Source organism: Chlamydotis macqueenii, chromosome Z (assembly GCF_036417535.1).
Source record: "Chlamydotis macqueenii isolate bChlMac1 chromosome Z, bChlMac1.mat, whole genome shotgun sequence".
NCBI classification, from domain to species: Eukaryota; Metazoa; Chordata; class Aves; order Otidiformes; family Otididae; genus Chlamydotis; species Chlamydotis macqueenii.
This window is the reverse complement of record NC_141593.1, coordinates 9876878-9897343: the sequence shown is the minus strand read 5'-3', so window position 1 is coordinate 9897343 and position 20466 is coordinate 9876878. Positions and strand designations below refer to the sequence as shown.

Genomic DNA, 20466 nt, shown 5'->3' with positions numbered 1-20466 from the left:
CGCCATTTTGGGCAGTGGTGCGCACACAAGGGGTCTGGGATGTGCGTTTTTGTGTTGTCACGCGTGGAGGCTTGCCTGTGCACAATGCAACTTCTGCACAGCGACGCACAGGCAGGGGGGGTCCGGGGTGTGCAGCACAGCGAGTTCGCACAGCCGTGCACACGCAAACGATGTGGCGAGTGCGGCGCATGGGGGTACAGGGTACGCGTGTGTCGGGGGGGTAGCACGCCCACCATGCAGCCTGTCCCGCCGTGACCCACCTGAGAGCTCCCAGCGAGGGCCCTCTGGGCTGGGAAGGAACAAATGTGCAAATTAGTGCTTTTAGTCCAATTTAGTGCAATTAGCTCACTTTTGCAAGGCAGAAAAGTACTGGGGCTCTGGCAGCAACATGGGAGTGCTTGGGGGGCACCCACGGGCAGGGCGGGGGGCACGCAGGGATGCTGGGGCTGGGCTGTGGCAGCGGGGCTGGGTGGGCAGCCTGGGGACACCTTTGTAGTACCCAGCCTATTCCCCTCCCTGCCTCGCACCAGGATGGGCCTTTTGCCTGTGGGGATGTGCACCCCCCCTCAAAAAGCTCTTGCTCCAACTGGGGAGGTTCCAGAGCTTCTCCACTACCGGCAGGTTGGGATACGGGGAGCCCAGACCCCCCCACCTAAAGAAGCAGGGCACCAAATCCCACCCACCTTCATGTCCCGAGTCCTGCTGCCCTGTCCCCTACTGCTGTGTCGCCTAAAGCCACTGCTGCCCCAGGCTGGCCACTCTGACACAGAGCCACCGAAGCCACCACCAAGGAGATGCTTTATTGGGGGGGGTAGTGGGTAGGGGGGCAGCTCAGCCGGGGGGCCATCCCAGCTGCCGCCCCCCCAGCACATGGAGGTGCAGGTGGTAGACGGACTGGGCGCCGTGCTTCCCGTCGTTGATCACTGCCAGGAGAGGGACAGGGGTCAGGCCACCACCCCCTCCCCAGCACCCGGGACCACTGGCAAGGGTCCTCCTGCCCCATGGGACCACCAACTCACCCACGCGGTAGCCATCAGCCAGCCCTTCTGCTTGCGCAGTGCGTGCTGCCACCACCAGCAAGTGCCCCAGGAGCTGCGGGGTCGGGGGGTGTGAGTGGGAGAGTCAGCACCGTATCTGTACGGTCCCCCACACCCCAATGTCCCAGGGACCCCCTACCCCACCCCAGACTCACCTCGGTGTCCTGGGGACCCACGTGGCTGATCCGGGGGATGGGGCGCTTGGGGATCACCAGGAAGTGGACGGGAGCTTGGGGGGCCACATCACGGAAGACCAGGCACTGCCAAAGGTGGGGTGGAGAGGGGGGGAGCAGGGTGAGGCCCGCACCCACGGGTGCCGCCCACCCACCCCACGCACCCTGCTGCCCCCGCTACCTTGTCGTCTTCGTAGAGGATGGTGGCGGGCACGCTGCGGGCGATGATCTTGCTGAAGATGGTGGCCTCCTCGCCGGCCGCTGCCCGCTGCGCCTTCTCCACCTCCCCGTCCTGCCCGCCGCCCGCCGCCACGCACCGCTGGGACCGACGGGGGGGACACACACAGACACGGGACCTTACGGCCTAGGCCACCCGCGACGGGGGATCCCGCGGCGTGGGGGGATGGGGACGTGTTGGGGGGGGGTGCACACGGAGGAAGGGAGACGCCCACGGGGGTGACGGGGGGGGCGGTTGATGCACAGTGGGGTACACGCGGAGGTGGGGGGTGGATGTACACGGGTGCTCCGAAGTCTCGTGGCGTGGGGGTGCGTACAGCGGGGCTCCCTCCCGCCGTGGACTTTGCCCGGGGGGTGGGAGCGGCGGCGAGCGTGGCGCAGGCCGAAGGGACGGCCGGGCCCGCCCACCCGTGTCCGGTTCCCTCCACCCACCCACGCGTGTCCCCCGCGCCCACCTGCCCCACGCGCAGCGCGCCCCGCGCCGCCCAGCCGCGCGCCAGCCCCCGCGTCAGCAACGCCGCCATCGCCGCCGCCACGGCCCCGCCCCCGCCCCGCCCACTCCTGACCCCACCCCACTCCTCCGGCGTTTTAAAGGGCCCACGCGTGACTCGCGGGCGACACCGCCGGGCCGCCCGGCGCTCTGCAGCTACCTGCACGCCAGGCCTACTCCCCCGACTCAACATCTCCCAGCCCACTCATGGGTGCCGCGACCACGCGTGGGTGCTGTGATCACGCGTGGCAGCGCAGCCCCGCCCCGTCCCTGCTCACCAATGACCCACAGACGCCGGCTGGGCCAGGCAGGGTTTATTGGGTGCTCAGAAGCCCATGCGCGGGCGCTTGCGGCGCGTCTGCGAGGCGGAGGAGAGCTGGCTCTGGGAGGACGGGATGCAGAGTTGGCTGGCCTGGCTACCGGGGGGCTCTGGGAGCTCGGGGGGACCCTCTGCCCACACCGACAGGTAGTCCCGCAGTGTCTTCCGCCGCTCCTTGGGGATGCCACGGCAGCGAAGGCTCTGGGAGGAGAGCAGGGCTTCGTCGGGTGGTGGGGATGCTGGGCGGCTGCCGGCCGGCGGGGAACCCTCCTGGGGGAGCACGGCGGGGCAGGCGGGGGAGAGTGGCAGGGGGGCTGCGTCGCTCAGCTCCGACAGCTCGGACTGGTAGGTGAGGGAAGAGGTGAAGCTTGCCGAAAGACTGCGCTGGCCACGGGCTCGCTTCTGCCGCCGCCGCCGCTCCCGCAGCGCCCGCTGCCTCTGCGCCATGTTGAAGCTCGACCTTTCCTCCCACCATTGCCCCCAGTCTCCGGCCCAGGCCGCCGTCAGACGGGCGCTCAGCGCATCCAGATCCCCTGCTGGTTCCTCAGGCTGTGGTAGGGCAGGGATTTGGGTGGCTGGGGGGTCCCAGTGCTGGATGCGGCCCCCTTCCCGCATGGCCTGGCGCAGCCGCTGCCGTGCCTCCTCGTGCAGGGCGCTGGGGCTTGCCGGCACCTCCAGCTCTCTGCGGGTGAAGAGGCGCTTTTGGCTGAGGGTAGGGGGCCAGGAATGCCGGTGGGGCTCCCTGCAGCCCTTGGGAAGAGCCCTCAGCCAACGTCGGTATCGCAGGGCCGCAGCCGGGCTGGGCACGGCCGGGGAGGGCTCAGGGCTGGCACAGGGCTCCTGGGGCAGTTCGGCTTCCTCCGGGGCCACTGGCGTGCCTGCGTCCTCCTCATCCTCATTGATAATCACCTCCACGTTGGACAAGTAGAAGGTTTGCTCTTCCTCCTCTTCTTCCTCACTGCCCAAGCCCAGTGGGCTGCTGGCTGGAGACTCAAAGAGAGGGGAAGAGCCAGGGGCTGCTGCGGCCTCGTCCCCCGAGGTGGGTGCAGGGGGCTGCACTGCTTCATGGGTCAGCCTCTGGCAGAAGACATCCCCGGCCTCGGAAAGCTGGAAAACCAGCAGGGACTCCCGCGGTCCGTCCTCCTGCAGTGCGGCAGCCAGCCCTGCGGGGACACGGGAGGATATAGCCACAGGGATCCTGGCTCTGGGACCTGGCCAGTAGTGGGGGCAGCCCCCACCCTGCCATGGGTGCACCCACCACTGGCTCCTGCCCTCCATGTCCTTCTCTAGGTCGTAAATCTCTCACACTGCGCACGGGGCTCTTCAGGGCTTTGCTTTTGCTTTTGCTTTTTCACCCGTCTCCCCTCACGGCACGGCAAGGACCGTACCTCCTGCCCCTCCAGCCCACATCTTTCCCTGCCGTGGGAACTGCACCCCCGGGCAGCATGGGACACTCACCGGCAGCTGGGGCACTGAGGCGCTGCTGGAGCAGGCGTTGGCGGTGTGGAAGCTGGGCAGGCAGGTGCTGCAGGCAGCCGGCGATGCTGTGCAGCTTCTGCGGAGGCCCCGCCAGCTGGCAGGCAGACCGGCTGCCCCCTGTGGAAGGACACACCAAAAACTGACTGGTGAGCACGAACGCCAGGGGTAGCAGCTGGTCCCAGTGGCAAGCCACCGAGGAGACCCGGCCCCGCAGCACTCCCAGAGCCCCATCTCTCACCTCGGTATTGCAGCAGCAGCAGCTCCTGGGTGCGAGATGTGCCGAGCAGCACCTTATGGCTCCTCCCGGGGCCCCCTGGCGTCAGGTGGGCAAAGAGAGGGGGGGCTTTCATCATGTGCGCCCACTTCAGCACGGGCACCAGCGGCAACCGCTCGTCCAGCACGTACACAGAGAACTGGGATGGGGGACACGGTTCAGTGGGGCTCACCCAAACATGCCATGGCAGCTCCCCCCAGCTGGATGATCCCTGCACCCCACAGGCACCAGGAGCCTGGGCTGTGCCAGGGTGCCTATCTCCGTCCCCCGTCTGTCCCTCCTGGGAGTGGTGCGACTCACCTGGGTGGTGACAAGGTGCTGGGAGGGGTGAGCTCTGCCCAGGTACAGGGGCAGCACCACGCGCTCGCCCTGCTGGCAGCCGGCTTCCTCACCCACCTTGAACAAGTCGAAGTGGCATCTCTCGGGGGCCTGCAGCAGCAAATTGGGCTGCTGTCAGCCCCCTGGGTTGACTGACCCTCTCCCCCTGCCCACCACTGGCCCCGTGCCCACCCTCTCAGGCTCACCCGTGCATCCAGGCACTGCAGGCCGGTGCGGTCAGCACAGCTCAGCACACGTGGGTGGGCGGTGAAGTCACTCCAGCGCCAGGGCGAATGGTCCCGAAAAAACATGGTCTGGGGGTCGTGGCGGAGCCGCTGCAGCCTGCGGATACAATGCAGTGCTGACGCAGGGCAGAACTGCCCCTCTCACTTGGGCTACCTCCACCACTCTGAGACCCAGGGGACTGCGTGACCCCCTGCCAACCCCCAAGTGCGCCATCTCACCCCATCTCGACGCTCCAGAGGTAGACAGTTCCGCTCTGGGTGCAGACGGCCAGCTCCCCGGGGAGGTGAGGGCTGCAGGATGGGGGGCATGGCATCACTGCAGGGGCACGGACTCACCACAGCAAGGAGGGCTGCAGAGGTGGCAGAGCCTCCTCCTCGCAAAGCTCCCTTTCCCCAGCGCCTACCTGACGGTGAGGCAGGAGGTAGGCGTGCCGGTGCGGATGACTTGCAGCGGGGCAGGGGCCGCCCCTGTCCTACCCGGCACCCTCCAAACACCACAGTGATAATCTGAGCGGACACCAACGAAATCTGGCAGGGGACAGGAGGCAGCATGTGAGATGGCAGCATCCCAGGGGCTCCCTGCTGCCCCTCCAGCCTGGGATACGGATCCCATCAGTATCCTGGGATACTGATTCCAGGGCTGGCTCACCTTCCCCATCCACGCAGGCAGCTGCCACTTGCCGGATGCGCCCATTGAGCTCAAAGTGTGCTGGGGAGCCACGGGCGCGGGGCAACTCCTCCAGCACCACATCCTGGAAATCTGGGGTGCTGGTTAAGGGTGGTGCAACACAACCCCTCTTCCCTTCCCAGGGACGCCCCACACGGAAGGATACAGAGATGGTTCATGGCCTGCCCTCCGGGGTACACCATGCAGCCCATGCATGCCCCTATGTCTTTGGGGGGCAGCCAGGCCAGCGCTCCCCCGGTGGGGCTGTCGTCAAAGAGCAGGTTGGCCCACTGCAGCAGCAGCTCCTCGTGCACGCAGTCCGCCAGCAGCCCCAGCGGCACCTCAAAGAGCCAGTCTCGGCAGAGGTGGGAGAACCAGCGCAGACGTGAGGCAACGTGGTGCCGGGGGCACCCACTGCAGGGCAGACAGCTGGTGTCAGGTTGGGGGAGAGAGCAGGAGCTCCCCCAGCCCTCTCCAGGGGACATGGGGATGCTTACCGCCTGGCCTCCAGACGGTAGATTTCCTCCATCAGGGCCGTCATCCGGATGGTGTTCTCCCGTGCCTGTCTCTGCGGGGAGGGGAGGAGGCAGACGCTGGGGCTGGCAGCTGCCAGGTGATGGGTGGGAGGAAGGCATTGTCACCCCCGGATGAACACTGACCTTCAGCTTGGAGTTGCCCAGGTAGAAGTTCTTGTGTAGCAACTGCCCCAGGGAGCCAAACGCATCTTCAGGGTGATCCACAAAGAAGTGGCTCAGCTGTGTGGGAAAGATAAGGAGTGGCTGGGATGTGCAGGGATCTCATGCCATCCTCCCCAAGTCCTTGGTGGAACACGGTGCCTCAGGCCCTACCTGCTTGGTGAAGTCCAGGGCGGCTCCATACCTGCCTGCCCGGAGCTTCCTGCGCAGGATGCCACGGTAGAGAATGTCCTGAGGCGCGAGCGAGGGGACCCAGCAGCCTGTGGGGAGACGGTAGGGGCCGGCCGGTACCGCACAAGTACCAGGACACAGCGGCAGCACCATGAGGCAACGGCTCGCCCGTTCCCACTCCCTCCTGGGCGAGCACTCCCAGGCACAGCTGCTAAAGCTCCCCACACCAGCCTGGGAGAGCCGGCGGGGACCCCGAGCCGCAGGGTAAGCTCAGCAGGCGAGTGGAATGGGACGCGTGTCCCCCCTCCCTCGCGCCCCCCGGCCCTCACTCGCGTTGGGAGGCAGCAAGGGCACGGCGGCAACGTCGGCGGGTTCCCAGCTCTCGCCCTTCCCGCCGCGGCGGGGCACGAACGTCGTCTGGGCCTGCAGGGAGAAGAGAGGCGAGGGGTGAGAGCCGCCCGTGCCCGCCCGATCCCGGGCTCCCCCGGCCTGACCCGGCCCCCTGGCCCGGGCAGGGCGAGCTGCGCCGCGGCCTCACCTGGCGGCGGCCGGGTCCGGCCTCCAGCACCTGCCCGCGCTCGCCCCAGCCGGCGGCCGGAGCGGGGCCCCCTTCCTCGCGGGGCGGGCCGGCGCCGAAGTAGGAGGGGAAGAGAGTGGCCGGGAACTCCATGGCCCCGGGGGGCGGCAGTACCGGGCTGGGGGCACTGGGGCGGGGGGGGGCGGGCAGGGGCTCCCGGGGTCCGGTAGCGTTCGCTGCTCGCTGCCCGCGCACGGACGGCGCGGCCACGGCAAGTGACGTCACCGCCTTGCTGCCTGCGCCGCGCACAGCGCGGGGCCAGAGCGGAGTCAGTGGTAGGGCGCGACGCGGAGCAATACCGCCCCCTGGCGGCCGGCGGAGCAAACGCCTCCCCTCCACCTGCGCCGCCGGGACAGGGACGGAGCCGCGGGGACCGGGACGGGACAGGTCGGGCTGGAGCGGTGGGGGCAGGGCGCGGGCCTTGTCTCCCCGCTCCTCATCCACTGGGACAGCAGAGGGGGAACCCCCCCGCGGATCGTGCCGCGGGCCACACATGGACACGCGTGGGCGCTCGGGGTCGGCAGGGAACCCTGGGTGCTGCGCCGCCGTCGGGGCCGCGGGCTGTGCCCACGAAGTCACCCGCCCGCCTGCCCTCCGTGGGTGAGGGGGACTGTGACGCCGGGGGAGTTTGGGAATGACGTCAGGGGAGTCCGGGGATGACATCAGAGGAGTCTGGGGATGACGTCAGAATGTTTTAGAGAAGCGTGATGAGATCGTGTCCAGTCGGGATGGCCTCCCCGCGCCCATCAAACAGCCCCACAGTTAGGTAGCCCCCCAGTCCCCCCAGGTAGCCCTTGCTGCCTCCTGGCCCCTCTCCACAAGATGCCCTGTTTGCCCCCGGCGCTGCGGCCCTTTTGTCCTCCCACAGCTCAGCCCCACAGGCCCTGTCACCTGTGTCCCCCTGGGCACCTGCATCCCAGCTCCACATCCTCCATCCCCCCGTCCCTGTCCCCAGCCAGCATCTCCATTCCCAGTCCATATTGCTGTCGCCAGGCCCAGACCCTTGTCCCCATCCCCTGTCCCCAGTCATTGTTCCTGTCCCCAGCCCCATGACCCTGTCCCCAACCTGCATCCTTGTGTCCTTGTTCCTATCCCTAGCCCGTGTCCCTGTCTTCCAGCTCCCTATCCCTGTCCTCAGCCCATCCCTGTGATCCAGCCCCATGTCCCTGTCCCCAGCCACTGTCCGTGTCCCCATCCCGTGTCCATATCTCCAGCCTATATCCCTGTCCCCAGCCTACATCCTTGTCCCAGTCCCCCAGCCCATGTCTGTGTCCCCAGTCCCCAGTCCCCTGTCCCTGTCCCCCCAGCTCGTACCCCTGTCTGTGTCCCTGTCTCCAGCCACTGTCCCTGTCCCCAATCTTGTGTCCCCATCCCCCAGTCCCATACCTCTATCCTCAGCCACTGTCCCTGTCCCCAGTCTCCTATCCCTGTCCACAGTCCCATGTCCCTGTCCCCCAGCCTCGTACACCTGTGCCTAGCCCATATCCCTGTCCTCAGTCCCATTTCCCTGTGCCCAGCCCAGTGTCCTCATCCTCCAGCCCCGTACCTCTGTCCCCAGTCTGGTGTCTCTGTCCCCAGTCCGGTGTCCCTGTCCCCCATCGTACCCCTGTCCTCAGCCCCATCTCCCTGTCCACAGTTCCTGTCCCTGTCCCCAGCCTCGTACCCCTGTCCTCAGTCACTGTCCCTGTCCCCAGCCCGTGTCCGTGTTCCCATGCCCACTCGTGTCCCTGCCCAGCGGTGCCCCGAGCAGCGGCAGAGCCACCTCGGATGGTGAAAGGCCGGGGGCGGAGAGTGGGATCGGGTCGCGCAAGGGGGGCGGGCCGCGGCCGCCGGCGAGTGACGCGCGTGGGGGCCAATGGTCGCGGGTGGGGCGGCCTGGGGGGGCGGGGCAGGTGACGTCATGGGCGCCGGTCCGCGGCGGGGCTGCTGGCGGCGGGCGCCCCACGGCAGCCGTCGCGGCGGCATGGGCCGGCGGGCCGGCGGGGGCGGCGGGCAGCGGCGGCCGCTCGCCTCCCCGCTCTGCCTCCCCCTGCTCCTTCTGCCGCTCCTCCTCCTCCTCCTGCCGCCTCCCGCCGGTGAGCTCCGCGGGGCCGGGGGCGCGGGGAGGCGGGTGTGTGACCGGCCGTGGGGCAGAAGCGGGACGGGGGCAGGGGGACGAGTCGGGGATGGGGAGCGGAAGTGTGCAGACGCGTGGGGTGCGTGGACGCACGTCAAGGGGTACAACGGGAAAGAGGTGCGCGTGCAGTGGGGCTCAGGGCGCGTGTGTGCAATGGGTAGGAGGTCTGCATGCTATGGGGCGTGTGGGAGGGGGTGTGCGGTGGTGCGCAGGGTGCTCGTGCGGTGGCTCATGGGGATGCGCTTGCCATGGGTGTGAGGGACGTAAGCAATGGGATGTGAGGTGTGCACGCAATGGGGTGAGAATGGGGCATGGAGGGGTGCGTGCAGTGGGGGCGCAGTGCCTGCCTGCTGTGGGGTGCAAGATAACATGGCAAGCCTGTGTGGCGAGGCATGGGGTGCGCATCCAGTGGGGTCTGGGACATGTACACAACAGAGGTGTGCCCAGTTGGGTGCGGGGTGTGTGTGCAGTGGGGCAGGAGGTGCACGTGCAGTAGGGCACGCAGTGCATGTGCAATGGGATGCAGACATGCACGTGCAACGGGGTGTTTGTGTAATGGGGCATGGAGGTGTGTGCGCAGGGGGGTAACCAGAAGCCCACGCAATGGGGCACAAGGATGTGTGTGCAGTGAGGCGTGATGATAACCATGCCATGGGGTGTGGGGTACCCTTTTGGTGGGGCATGGAGATAAATGTGCAGTGGGGCACAGAGGTGTGTGTGTGCTGAGAGGATGCAGGCGGTGCGCGTGCAGTGGAACATCCAACAGGGACGCAGGTGTGTGGGTAGTGGGCCCTGGGGGCTGCAGGTGCAGGACAAAGGGCTGTGTGCACGCAGTGGGACAGCAAGGATAGACAGCATCCGGAAAGGTGCATGTGGGTGCAGCAAGGGGTCGGGATGTGCGGGAGGGACACCAAAGGGATGGCGTAAGGTGATGAGTGCGCTATGGGGCACGGGGAACCAGCTTGGTGATGGACATGCGGAGGGGGATGCTGGGGCGTGGAGGTGACATCCCCTGGGGAGGGGAGCAGGTGGCCGGGGGCTGCCCGTGCCGTGGGGCGGGGGTCACCGTGGGGCAGCGGTGGGGCGGCAGCGGGAGCTGTCCGTGGTGCTGACAGCTGACCGCGGGAGCTGTCCACGGTTCTGACCGCTATCCACGGTGCTGACCGCCCTCTGCGACCTGGGGCTGTGGTCCCGCGTGTGGGGGGGTCTCGCGGCTCCGGCCGCTGGCCTGGGGCAGAGGGGCACCCGCTTTCCTCCTCCCCCCGACTCCCTGGATAGGAAATCCCGCTCCTTGCTCCAGCAACACCCTTGTGCTCTGGCGACATTGCCACAGAGTTTCAGGCCGACCCTCTGCCTGCAGCCGGCTCCCTCCACCTTGCCCTGAGCAAGCAGGCATGGGGAACCACGCCAGGACCAAGAAGCTCCGAGTACTTCCACTCCTGGAGTTGCATTCACCATCCTGTCCTCCCTGGGGTCCCCTGCCAGGTCACTGTTCCTATGTCGGGAGCAGGGCTCTGGAGTGGCTTAGTGGTTCATGATGGGGTAATTTGGATCGAGTGCTCTTGTATTGAGACAGGTATTTAATGTCTGGCTTGTGTTGGCTGACAGTGAAGGGGAGGGGGAGCTGCCTTTGTTCCAGGCAAGGGAGCCTGGAATGTCAGTGTACAGCCAGCTGGGGCTGCATACACGCAGCAAAACCACACGTGCACACAAGCACATGCGCGCACTTCCAGCCAGGCGCACACTGTGCAAAGCGACCCTTCTTCTCAGCTATCCCACTCCCCACTGGACAAGTCCTCCTGGGCACAGCCCTGCTCCCAGCCCATCCTCTGCTGGCATCCCCCTTGCTGGCAGCTTGTGTGGAGGCACATCTCATCCTTGGTGCATCTCGGGGGAATAATGGATGGGTCTCCCAGGCTGGAACTGGGGAAGTGTGGCAATAGTAGGGTGAAGCTATAGCTGCTGTCTGGAGACCAGGTCTCCCTTGTCTCTACTGTGCCAAGGAAATGACTGTCCGTCTGCTGCCAGGGCTCCTAAAAATCCCTGGAAATCAAACTGTCAGGCAGTTGGGCAGGGAGAGGTGGCCCCAGTGAGTGTCAGGGCTTGCAGGAAGTGTCTTACAGACATCAGGCTGTGCACAGCCATGCGCGCCTATGCATGTGGGTGTGCATGCCTCCACTTTGCCGTGCATGCAGACAGCACCCACGTGTGCATATGTACACGCATATGTGCACCATTCTTCCTCCGCAAACCATAGGGGAGTGGGGGGTTGTGCAGGAAGTGCAGTGCTTGCTCCTTCTTCTCATGGCTCTAGGGTGGGACTCCGCGGTTTATGATGGGCTCTGTGCTGAGCCTCCTTCACAGGCAGAGAAGAGGGGCATCTGTGTGTCCCTGTGGGAGCTGACTTGCTGGGGCAGGGCTGAAGCCATATCCCTGAGCAGCCAGGGCCGAGGGCTCTTCAGGTGCCAGAGGATGAGTGCCCACAGCTCCAGGGACCAAGCTCAAGGCAATGCTGATCCAGGCATGATGCAAGCTATGCCAGGGCTGCGAGGCACAGCTGGGCACAGCTGACAACATCAGCCCTGGGGACACACTAAAATGGCACAGCCCCAGCCCCTCCTGCCTCTGGGCTGCCCATTCTGGGGCATGTTCAGAGCCTGAGTGGGTGGGCCTGGTCTGGAAGGAGTGCTGCAACCCCCCCGTCCCCCACCCCATTGAAAGTCCCTTGGGTGTCCTTTGCAGATGGGCTCTTTGTCACCGACTACTTCACCCGCACACCACGCAAGCTCAGCCCTTTCCGCTCCTTTGCCAGCATCGAGCTCTTCCACTTTCACATCCCCGAGGACACAGTCATTGCTGTCTGGAACCTCATCATCTTCAAGGAGCAGGGTGGCACCTTTGGGGACCAGTGCCCAGACCGTAGCATCACCGTGTGAGTAAGCAGCCTTCCCTGTCTGTTTCCTTCCTGTCTGCCTCCACCTGCCCCTGCTGCCCCCTGCTTAGATGTGCCCTGGAGCTTGCCAAATTGCACATGCATCTGTATGTACACGCATGCATATGTGGGTACCCATGTGTGCACAGATACATGCACATATACACATGCATGCTCACTCCCCATGATTTATCTTACCCGGACCGTTGCAGGCTCCACTCTTTTGTGCATCTCCTACATGAACAGTTTTGCTTGAACACCCACCCAGGGAAGATCACAGCCTCCAGCAAGGTCCTGGCTTCCCGTAATGTCTCTGAGCTTCCTAGCAGCATGAAGGACAGAACTCCATGTGTAGGGCCTGCCACAATGCTCAACTTGCACCCTGCTAACTACTCTTTCTCCTGCAGGTATTTCCGCTCAGGGGCTCCCTCTGTCATTAACCCACTGCACACGCACTTTCCCAGAGACACGGCTGTCCCTGGCTCCTTCGCACTGACCCTCACCTGGACCCTGCCCAACCGCACCACGGGAGTGTTCAATGTCACCAGCCCGCTGCCCGGGGACTGGTTCCTGGCTGCCCACCTGCCCAAAGATGAGGGCAAGATCTCTGTCAAGGTGAAGGGCTTGAGGGGACTGTGGGGTGGCAGGGCTCACTGTGGGGCTCTGCTGGAGCCTGATTGTCCTGGGCTTGCAGCACCCAGGGCAGATGTCCCAAGTGGGGACAGTGCCACATGCCCTTTGTCCCATGCTGACTGTTCTGCTGGTGCAGGGGCTCTATGAGGAGTGCCAGTATCTCTTCCAGCCACAGCTCATCGTGCAGCGCCTGGTGAACATTGCCGTGCTGTACCCTGGTTACGTCACCGAGCAGAGCATGGCCCCACACAACCGCTCCTGCCTCTACAAGTGAGTGTGAGAGGGTCTCCTAAGAAGGAAGCATCCCCAGGGTGGGCAGCTTAGGGTGCCCCATCCCTCTGGCTTGCCTCCCCAGCCCCATTGACCCCACTGAGGGGCAGGACCTGACACCGCTGTCCTGCAGGGTGTTCGTGCCCAGCTACACGTCGCGAGTGCTGGTGGAGGTGCTGCGGTGCCATGGGGCTGAGGGTTGCCCACTCTGGTTGCGTGTGCGAGCCAAGGCTCCCCCTCTGCACAACTCCACGGCGCTGGACTGCCGGGAGCACAGTCCCTGCCAGCTGGCACTGGACCTGCCCTTCTGGCAGCACTGGTACTATGTGCTGGTGGAGAAACACCCTGGGGTGCCAGGCACTGTCTCCTTCCAGGTCGTCGTGCAGCTCACAGGTGAGGGTGCACGAGGACATATGGGCAGGGGGCATGGTCTTGACTCTGCTTGGGTGTCTGGGTGGGTTAAGGATGCCTATAGGATCTGGCCCCAGCTGAATACAGGGTGATACTCAGCTCTGCTAGTATGGGGACACTGGAAGGTATTGGGGTGGGTTGCAGATGGAGATGAGCGGTGGGCAAGAAGGGGAGGGAACTAAAAGGGGGCTGGAGGGTCTTTACAGTGCCCCAGCTGACAACTCTGCCCCTCAGACTGCTCCCGACCCAGCCTGGCCCGGCCACCCTTCCTGCCCTCCAGTGCCTCCATGAACATGCCCCACTCCTTCGGCTCCGCGGGTGGGCTGGGGCTGGGGGACAGCCCTCCACCCACCAGCCCCAACGGCACGAAGCACCCGATCCCTATCCCCACCAATTCACCTACCATTGAGCGTTGCTGGCCTGTCCGCCCCACGCTGCGCAATGAGCTGGACACCTTCTCTGTTCACTTCTACATCTTCTTTGGGCCCAATGTGTCGGTGCCGCCTGACCGCCCCGCTGTCTTCGTTATCAACCTCCTACCGGTGCTGGACAGTGGTGGGGTGCTCAACCTGGAGCTGCGGCTCAACGTGGTGAGGTGGCTACGCTGTGCCCTAGATGGGGCAGGGCATCCTCGTGGGGACAGGCTGGGAGGTGGGTGATGTTGGGGCTGCAGCAGGGTGAGGGACAGGATTTGGGTTGCTCTTGGGTCACGGGTCATGGTTTGGGATCTTTTGGGTAATAGAACACAGATTAGGCTGCTCTGAGGGCAAAAGGATGCCTGGATTTGGATTGTTCTTGAGTGATGGAACATAGATTACGGTGCTCTAAGGGTGGGATGATAGCCAAGATTTGGGATGTTCTTGGGTGGGTTAGGGCACTGCTAGGTGGTGTGCCGTGATCTGGATGCTGTCAGAGCAGGGGACATCCCTGGCCGTGGTTTAGAGCCATCTTTTCCTCTGCCATCAGAGCTCCCTGTGTGGTGAGAACGTGACAGTGTTTGGGTGTCTGAACCATGAAGTCCCACTGACGTCCGGTGACAACGCATCGGTCACCTGTGAGACAGGTAGTGACCATCCAATCATGGCCATGATGGTCACACCCCCCGTCTGTTTGGCAAGAGGCTGGGTGGGAGATGGCAGAGACCGTGGGGGCATCTGGCCCAGGAGCCTGGCACCGGGTGCGCTGTTCCTGCCCCAGCTCTGCCCAGGGGAAGGGGCTGCCCCCTACCCTGCTCACCCTGAGCTCTCCCTGCCCGCAGAGTCCCTGTCAGGATTCCTGCTCTCTGTCAACGCCACAGCCAGCCTCAGCCGCCTGCGGATCCCCTACCCCCAAACGGGTAGCTGGTACCTGAGCCTGCGCTCGCTCTGTGCCACGGAGCATGGGTAAGAGCTCTGGCATGTTCCCTCCCTGCGTGCCCAGAGGGGACATCCCCACCATGGCCTGCATCCATGTGTGCTGTGGATCTGTGGGTGTGCCTGCCCCCTGTGCTGCGTGTCACCACTCATGTGCATGCACGTGGCTTTGCGGGCTGTGTGTCACCGTGTGAGTGCCTGCGTGGGCATGGACGGCTCTGCATTGCACCTCCCTGACCATCTGTGGGTCCCTGCAGCTCTTCCCTCTGTCTCTCAGCTTGGAAGGGCCTGTCAGCTTGCGAACGTCATGCATCTGTTGGTGCCTGCCCGTTTCTACGGCGGTGCCCATCTGCACCTGTGGCTGAGAGGGGACTGGGCTGTCGCTGCGAGGACAGGGCTTGGCTGCGCAGATGAGGGGGCAGCTGTAGTCAGGCTGCTGTGCCCCTGCTCTGCTCAGCATCTCCAGGGACCGGTTTTGTGTCTGAAACTGCAGCTGGCCCGTGTGTCTGCCTGAGAGCCCTGTGGAGGAGAGGGGCTGTTGTTCTGTGCGTGTGTCTGTACATGTGAAAGTCTATGTGGGGCTCTGTGCCACGCAGATGGTGCTGTGTGCGTGTTCGGTGCGTGCATGCATGTAGACAGCACCGGCTGTTTGGTCGTGTGTGCGGATGGTTCTCCATGGACCTTTGCATGCACGTTTAGGTGTAGACAAGCAGACAGTTCTGTGTCTGTGTGTGTTTGGGTTTGTGCAGGCAGACAGGGCTGCGTGCGTTCTGCGTGCACGTGTGTGCAGATTTGACAGCGTCAGCACACGCAGGGACAGCCGACACACATGCAGATGTGCCCTGTGCGTGCATGCAGACGACACTTTGTGCGTGTTTGCGCGTGTTGGGGTGCCTGCGTGTGCGCAGGTAGCACGTGGTGCGTGTTGTCGGGATGTGGTCCTGTCTGCGCTCTGGCATGCGGAGCTGCCGAGGTGCTGGGGGTGCCCAAAGCATGGGCAGCGCGGGGCAGCGGGGATGCTGTGCCTGCCCTGGCTCTTCCGCTGCATTTCCAGTTCACGCTGAGTTGCCAGTTGCTGTTGATCGTTCCCTGGCACGGTCACAAGCAGGCATTGCAGGGCATGGTGTTAGCACAGAAAAATTCAAGTGGAATAGGAACCAGCTGAATGTGTTGCTAAAGGCAAAGCAAGTCTGAGGGCGACCACCTTCCTCCTGCTCGCCCAGGCTGGCACAGACCATTGCAGTGCACAAGGTCCTTGGGGACCAGCTCTCAGCTGCCATATGTAGCACCAAAGCTGCTCATTTCCATGCTTGCCTGGTCCCTGTGTCTCCCATCACCTCCCAAATCTGGGTGCAATGTGTGCCTCTGGTGGAGAAGGAGCTGCTCAAGGGGTGCAGGGTGAGGGCTGACCCCCTTCTTCTGCGCCACAGGTTTGAGCCCTGCACCAACGTGACGGCCGAGGTGTACCTGCGTGCCTACCTCTCGCCCTGCATCAACGACTGTGGCATCTACGGCCAGTGCAAGCTGCTGCGCACCAACAACTACCTGTACGCTGCCTGCGAGTGCAAGGCTGGTGAGAGCTGCCCCTGGGCGTCCATGGTACCTGCTGCACCCAGGGACCCCCCTCGGCATCCTCCCTTCCTCCCTGGGGGTTGTGCACCCCGTTAGTCCCGCCACGCCAGCTCTGCACAGGGCGCTGGAGAGGGGCTTTCCTGCTCCCTCCCCAGTCCCTGCCAGTGCTGCAGGGGTGACGGCGGCTCTCCTCGTCTGCAGGCTGGAACGGCTGGGGCTGCACAGACAACGCCGAGGCTTTCTCCTACGGCTTTCAGCTCCTCTCCACGCTGCTGCTGTGCCTCAGCAACGTCATGTTTGTGCCTCCCGTGGCCATTGCTGTCCGCAGCCACTACCTCCTGGAAGCTGCTGTCTACATCTTCACCATGTTCTTCTCCACTGTGAGCCTGGGGTGGGGTGGCTGCAGCGGGGCAGGTGAAGGGCTGGGGCTGTGTGTGGCTCTTACACGCTTTCCCTCCTATTCCAGTTTTACCATGCCTGCGACCAGCCGGGCATCGTGGTGTTCTGCATCATGGAGTATGACGTGCTGCAGTTCTGTGACTTCCTAGGCTCCCTCATGTCCGTCTGGGTCACCGTCATCGCCATGGCCCGGCTCCAGCCCGTGGTCAAGCAGGCAAGCGTGGGGACAGTGTGCACGGGGCGGGCACAGAGGGGACCCATCCTGATCGGTACCCTGCTGCCCCCCCCAGGTGCTGTACCTGCTGGGGGCCATGCTGCTCTCCATGGCTCTGCAGATGGACCGCCATGGGCTCTGGAACCTGCTGGGGCCCAGCCTCTTTGCCTTAGGGATCATGGCCATTGCCTGGGTAAGGAGATGCTGTCCCTGTCCTCTTATGTCCCCATCCTGGCTGCGCTCAGCATCCTGCTCAGCTGTCTAGCCCCACTCCCAGGCCAGAATCCTCGCGCTGCCTTCACCCTTCCCTGTGAACCCCCTCCCTGGCTCCCTGGGGGATGTGGCATGGCAGCACAGGGGCTCTGCCCATCCCTGCTGGGGCTGCCTCCTCCAGCTCCCCCTTTCCCCACCACAGACGGCTCGCAGCATTCGGCGCCGCCACTGCTACCCACCGACCTGGAAGCGCTGGGCTTTTTACCTGTGCCCGGGAGCGCTGATCGCAGCGGCCGCCGTGCTGCTCTACGCCTTTGTGGAGACAGAGGAGAACTACTTCTACATCCACAGCATCTGGCACCTGCTCATTGCCGGCAGTGTCGGCTTCTTGCTGCCGCCCCGCGCCAAGCCCAGCAGGCGCCTGGGGCCGCTGCCCCGGCGCAAGGGCTGTGGGTACCAGCTCTGTGTCAACGAACAGGAGGAGCTGGGGCTGGTCGATCCGGCCGTAGCCTCCATCAACAGCATTTGTACCAGCTGATGCCGATGGCAGCCCGGACTCCTCCGGCACGGACAGCAGCCCCACGGGGCTCAGCACGGACTCTCTTTGCTGGCCACCCGTCCCCGGGAGGGCCAGGACTTCTCTGGGTGGACTCACAGCCTCCCGTGCCACCCTGTTCTTGCAATTACAGCCTGGTTGAACTTGTCTCCTGGAGCTGCTGCGGCTCAGTTCGGTGCAGAGCTGGGGGTACTTGAGGCTCCCCTCTTTGCAGGGCCATGGAAGTGCCCAGGGGATGTGGCTGGATGTGGAGGGAGGAATGGCAACTGGCTCTGGCTCTCGCTCAGGGGTCTGTAGCAAAAGAGTGCTGCGCGGGGGGGACACAGCTCCGGCATAGGGCAGGGTGGCCAGTAAGAGGTGGGAGGCCAGGGGCTGTGGTCTTTTGGCTTGCTGCAGGGCAGGCTGCAGAACTGGGATGACTTTGCTGTGGCACTGTGCTCTCACGGGACGGCTGTGCTGTGCCAGGGCAGCTGGGATTCTCCCCAAGCCAGCAGGACCGTAGGGAGCCCATAGGCCTGGGGGGTTGCTGCCACCAGCCATGAGCAGCTCCTTGCTGCGGAGACAGGCACTGAGCATCAGTGAGAGGGGGCATTGCATGGATTGTACCCCAACACCAGGCTAGGGTGGCTTTGCCTGAGCCCTTGTTCCTCATCTTCTGCTGTGGTCAGACCCATGGGCTCAGCACCCACCTGAGCTGGTGGTGACTGTGCTGGGGTGGCAAACACCCGGGCTGTATGCAGGGCTGAAGGACAGGGCATTTCCACCCTGCTCCTGTGGCTTGGAGGGTGTGAGACAGACCAGAGAGGAGAGGGGAAATCCCACTGCCCCTTCGCACCCCTTGCTTCAACCCTCCTGGATTCTTCCCAACTCCGCAGGGGTCTTTGGAGGCAAGTCCCCAGGCAAAGCTCTGCACCCCGGTGGTCACATCCCTGCTCAGCAGAGCCCACCCACCAGTAGCCCCCCTCCCCGTACCCGGGGGACAGAGCCAGGCACGGGGAGATTTACTGGATACCTAACAAGATTAGCAACAGCAGGCGGGCAGGCAGCTCCATAATAAGACTGCAATCTAATTAAACCTGCTGCTTGGGAGCTGGGCCCCAGCTGGCTGGAGCAGGGTGGGCTCGAGGGGGGCTGTGGGGGTGGCTGGAGGGGATGGTGGGGATGGGGTGGGCAGGAGCAGAAGGAGGTGTGAGCTGGTGGGAACGATGGTGGCAGTGGTGGGTTCAGGGCTTTGCTGCCCACATCTTTGGGATGTGCAGGAGATGATGGCTGCAGAGAACCCGCCTGGTGTGGACACGTGCCGGGGAGGCTGCAGTGGCCGGGCAGGAGCCTGGGTCCTGTGCAAGGGGGCTGAAAAGCTGCACCTGCTAGTCCTCTTCCTCCAAGAGTTCACCCTCCAGCCCTTTCTCTGCCACACAAAATGCCCTGTCTGGTCCAGCCAGGTGGCTGATTAAGGATTAAATTTTAATTAAAAATGTTACTCATTTCACCAAGTCCAAGCACATCTCCCCAAAGCAGGCCCCAGAGAGCAAGGAGCTCAGCTTTAGCTTTTGCATCAGCAAAACGCTGGAGGGAGGTGCACGCTGAGCACAGGGCTTGTGCCGCCCCCGTGTGTGCACCAGCCCGGTGAGTGGTCCTGCACAAATGCACCCCGATTTCACAGAGATGTCAGCAGCATCCTTATCCCTCCCGCATCTCCTGGCTCGCTGCTGTAGGGCTGAGGTGCAAACCTGCTGCTTGCCAAGTTTGTGTAGACCCTACACTAACAAAGCCCAGCAAGCATGCAGTAGGACGCACGTTCCTCTTGCAAGCAGCTGCGCAGCCCATCTTGCCCCACGGCAGACACCTTGGGGCGGCACATGCAGGTCTGGACCCCCGAGGGGTCCTGGCAGAGGCAGGCAGGGATTTTACCTGGCAGAGCCACCCAGGGAAGCCCGGAGGAGCCACACACCAGCTCCACTGGACGCCAATTCCCCAGGCTGCCGGGGCGGCTCAGTGCTCCCTCTCATTTTAATTAAACCAGCAACTGCGTTTTTTATGTCAAAGACAGGCCAAGTGGCCGACAGCGCTGCCGGGGAGGGAGCCAGGCCAAGCAGCGCTGGAGGGGATCCAGGCAGGCTTCACCAGCCCAGCTCATCCCCTGGGGGCCTGTGGGCTGCTCGCTGGGAATCCCTCTCCCCACTTCACCCCCCAGCCCCAGCAAGGTAGAAACCCCTTGCCTTGCCCAGGGGGGCTGGCACAGCTCAGAGGCCACTGCCGTGGGGTGCAAGTGCAGGACCTGTGGTCTGCAGGACTGAAAGGTTTTCACTCAGTGCTCCTGGCACCAAGCACGGTGAAGCTGCACTCTCCCACAGGACCCACAGTGCAGGGTGTGCAGCACTGTATCTCCCACCAAGCCCAACTGGGAGCGTGCTGGGACACCCTGTGGGAGACTCCGCATCTCCTCAGTCACATCTTCTTTGTTGTGGGGTCAGGACGGTGGGCTTGTCCATCCCTGTGGGGCTGTGTGAGATTTGACTGTGCATTCCCCATGATCTCCAGTTTCAGCCCCATGGGAATGCGCTTGGGGCGAAGGTAGGACTCTGCCTTCCATCCCTTGCTCAGAGTTGGAGTCTCTGTGACTCCCACCCCCTGCAAGTGTAAACAGCCTTCCTGATGCTCCATCCCTGCCTCTGCCAGGCACAGCAACCGCGTAACCATGGCAACAGTGTCCCTATCACAACCAGGTACATCTGACATCCCCATGGCAACCGACTCCCCGAACAGCCGGTGAAGAGCTTCACTTCCTCGGTGCTGGGGAGAGATTGAGGGGTTCGAACCCCACCAGGGCTGATGGCTGCAGGGACATGGGGACAGGCGCAACTGGGAAGGGCTTTGGCCAGGTGCCTTGGGCAGCATAAGCCTTCGTGGCCTCTGTCCTGCCAGCGAGGCTGCAGGTGAGGCAGGAGAACAGGGTGGCTTTGGGAACAGCATCACCCCAGCACAGCTTCCTGCATCCCAGCCCCATTCTACCTGCTGGGCTGTCAGTGCCATCAGGCCGGGTTTTCCTGCTCTGACACAAGCTCTGTGGAAATAGGTATCCCAAAGGCTGGCACCCTGCTTCCCCCCCCACAATC

At 64.2% G+C, this 20466-nt stretch overlaps 3 protein-coding genes across 4 annotated transcripts; 1 reads left to right on the top strand and 2 right to left on the bottom strand.

Moving 5' to 3' along the window:
- Window positions 1-779: 779 nt before the first annotated feature.
- Window positions 780-1980, bottom strand: HINT2 (histidine triad nucleotide binding protein 2). Its single transcript, XM_086770518.1, has 5 exons — window positions 1903-1980; window positions 1392-1529; window positions 1193-1297; window positions 1020-1092; window positions 780-923 (listed from the first exon to the last, which is right to left on the bottom strand). Exons 1-5 carry the CDS (start codon window positions 1969-1971, stop codon window positions 832-834), a joined length of 477 nt encoding a protein of 158 aa, XP_086626644.1. The 5' UTR covers window positions 1972-1980; the 3' UTR covers window positions 780-831.
- A 256-nt stretch (window positions 1981-2236) lies between these two features.
- TAF1C (TATA-box binding protein associated factor, RNA polymerase I subunit C) lies at window positions 2237-6815 on the bottom strand. Its single transcript, XM_086771236.1, has 14 exons — window positions 6644-6815; window positions 6435-6528; window positions 6088-6194; window positions 5899-5994; window positions 5737-5807; window positions 5406-5653; window positions 5222-5332; window positions 4977-5100; window positions 4792-4863; window positions 4534-4669; window positions 4310-4438; window positions 3974-4148; window positions 3715-3852; window positions 2237-3419 (listed from the first exon to the last, which is right to left on the bottom strand). The coding sequence occupies exons 1-14, from the start codon at window positions 6773-6775 to the stop codon at window positions 2263-2265; spliced, it is 2790 nt and encodes a 929-aa protein (XP_086627362.1). The 5' UTR covers window positions 6776-6815; the 3' UTR covers window positions 2237-2262.
- A 1767-nt stretch (window positions 6816-8582) lies between these two features.
- TMEM8B (transmembrane protein 8B) lies at window positions 8583-17761 on the top strand. 2 transcript variants are annotated; one of them, XM_086770372.1, is made up of 13 exons: window positions 8631-8757; window positions 11541-11730; window positions 12138-12345; window positions 12500-12633; window positions 12767-13026; window positions 13279-13634; window positions 14011-14107; window positions 14303-14426; window positions 15827-15969; window positions 16170-16348; window positions 16435-16581; window positions 16658-16774; window positions 16997-17499. In XM_086770372.1, exons 1-13 carry the CDS (start codon window positions 8646-8648, stop codon window positions 17330-17332), a joined length of 2403 nt encoding a protein of 800 aa, XP_086626498.1. In that variant the 5' UTR covers window positions 8631-8645; the 3' UTR covers window positions 17333-17499. The 2 variants fall into 2 exon arrangements, with proteins under 2 accessions (XP_086626497.1, XP_086626498.1); XM_086770371.1 differs by having other exon boundaries at window positions 8583-8757; window positions 16435-16774; window positions 16997-17761.
- Window positions 17762-20466: the final 2705 nt, after the last annotated feature.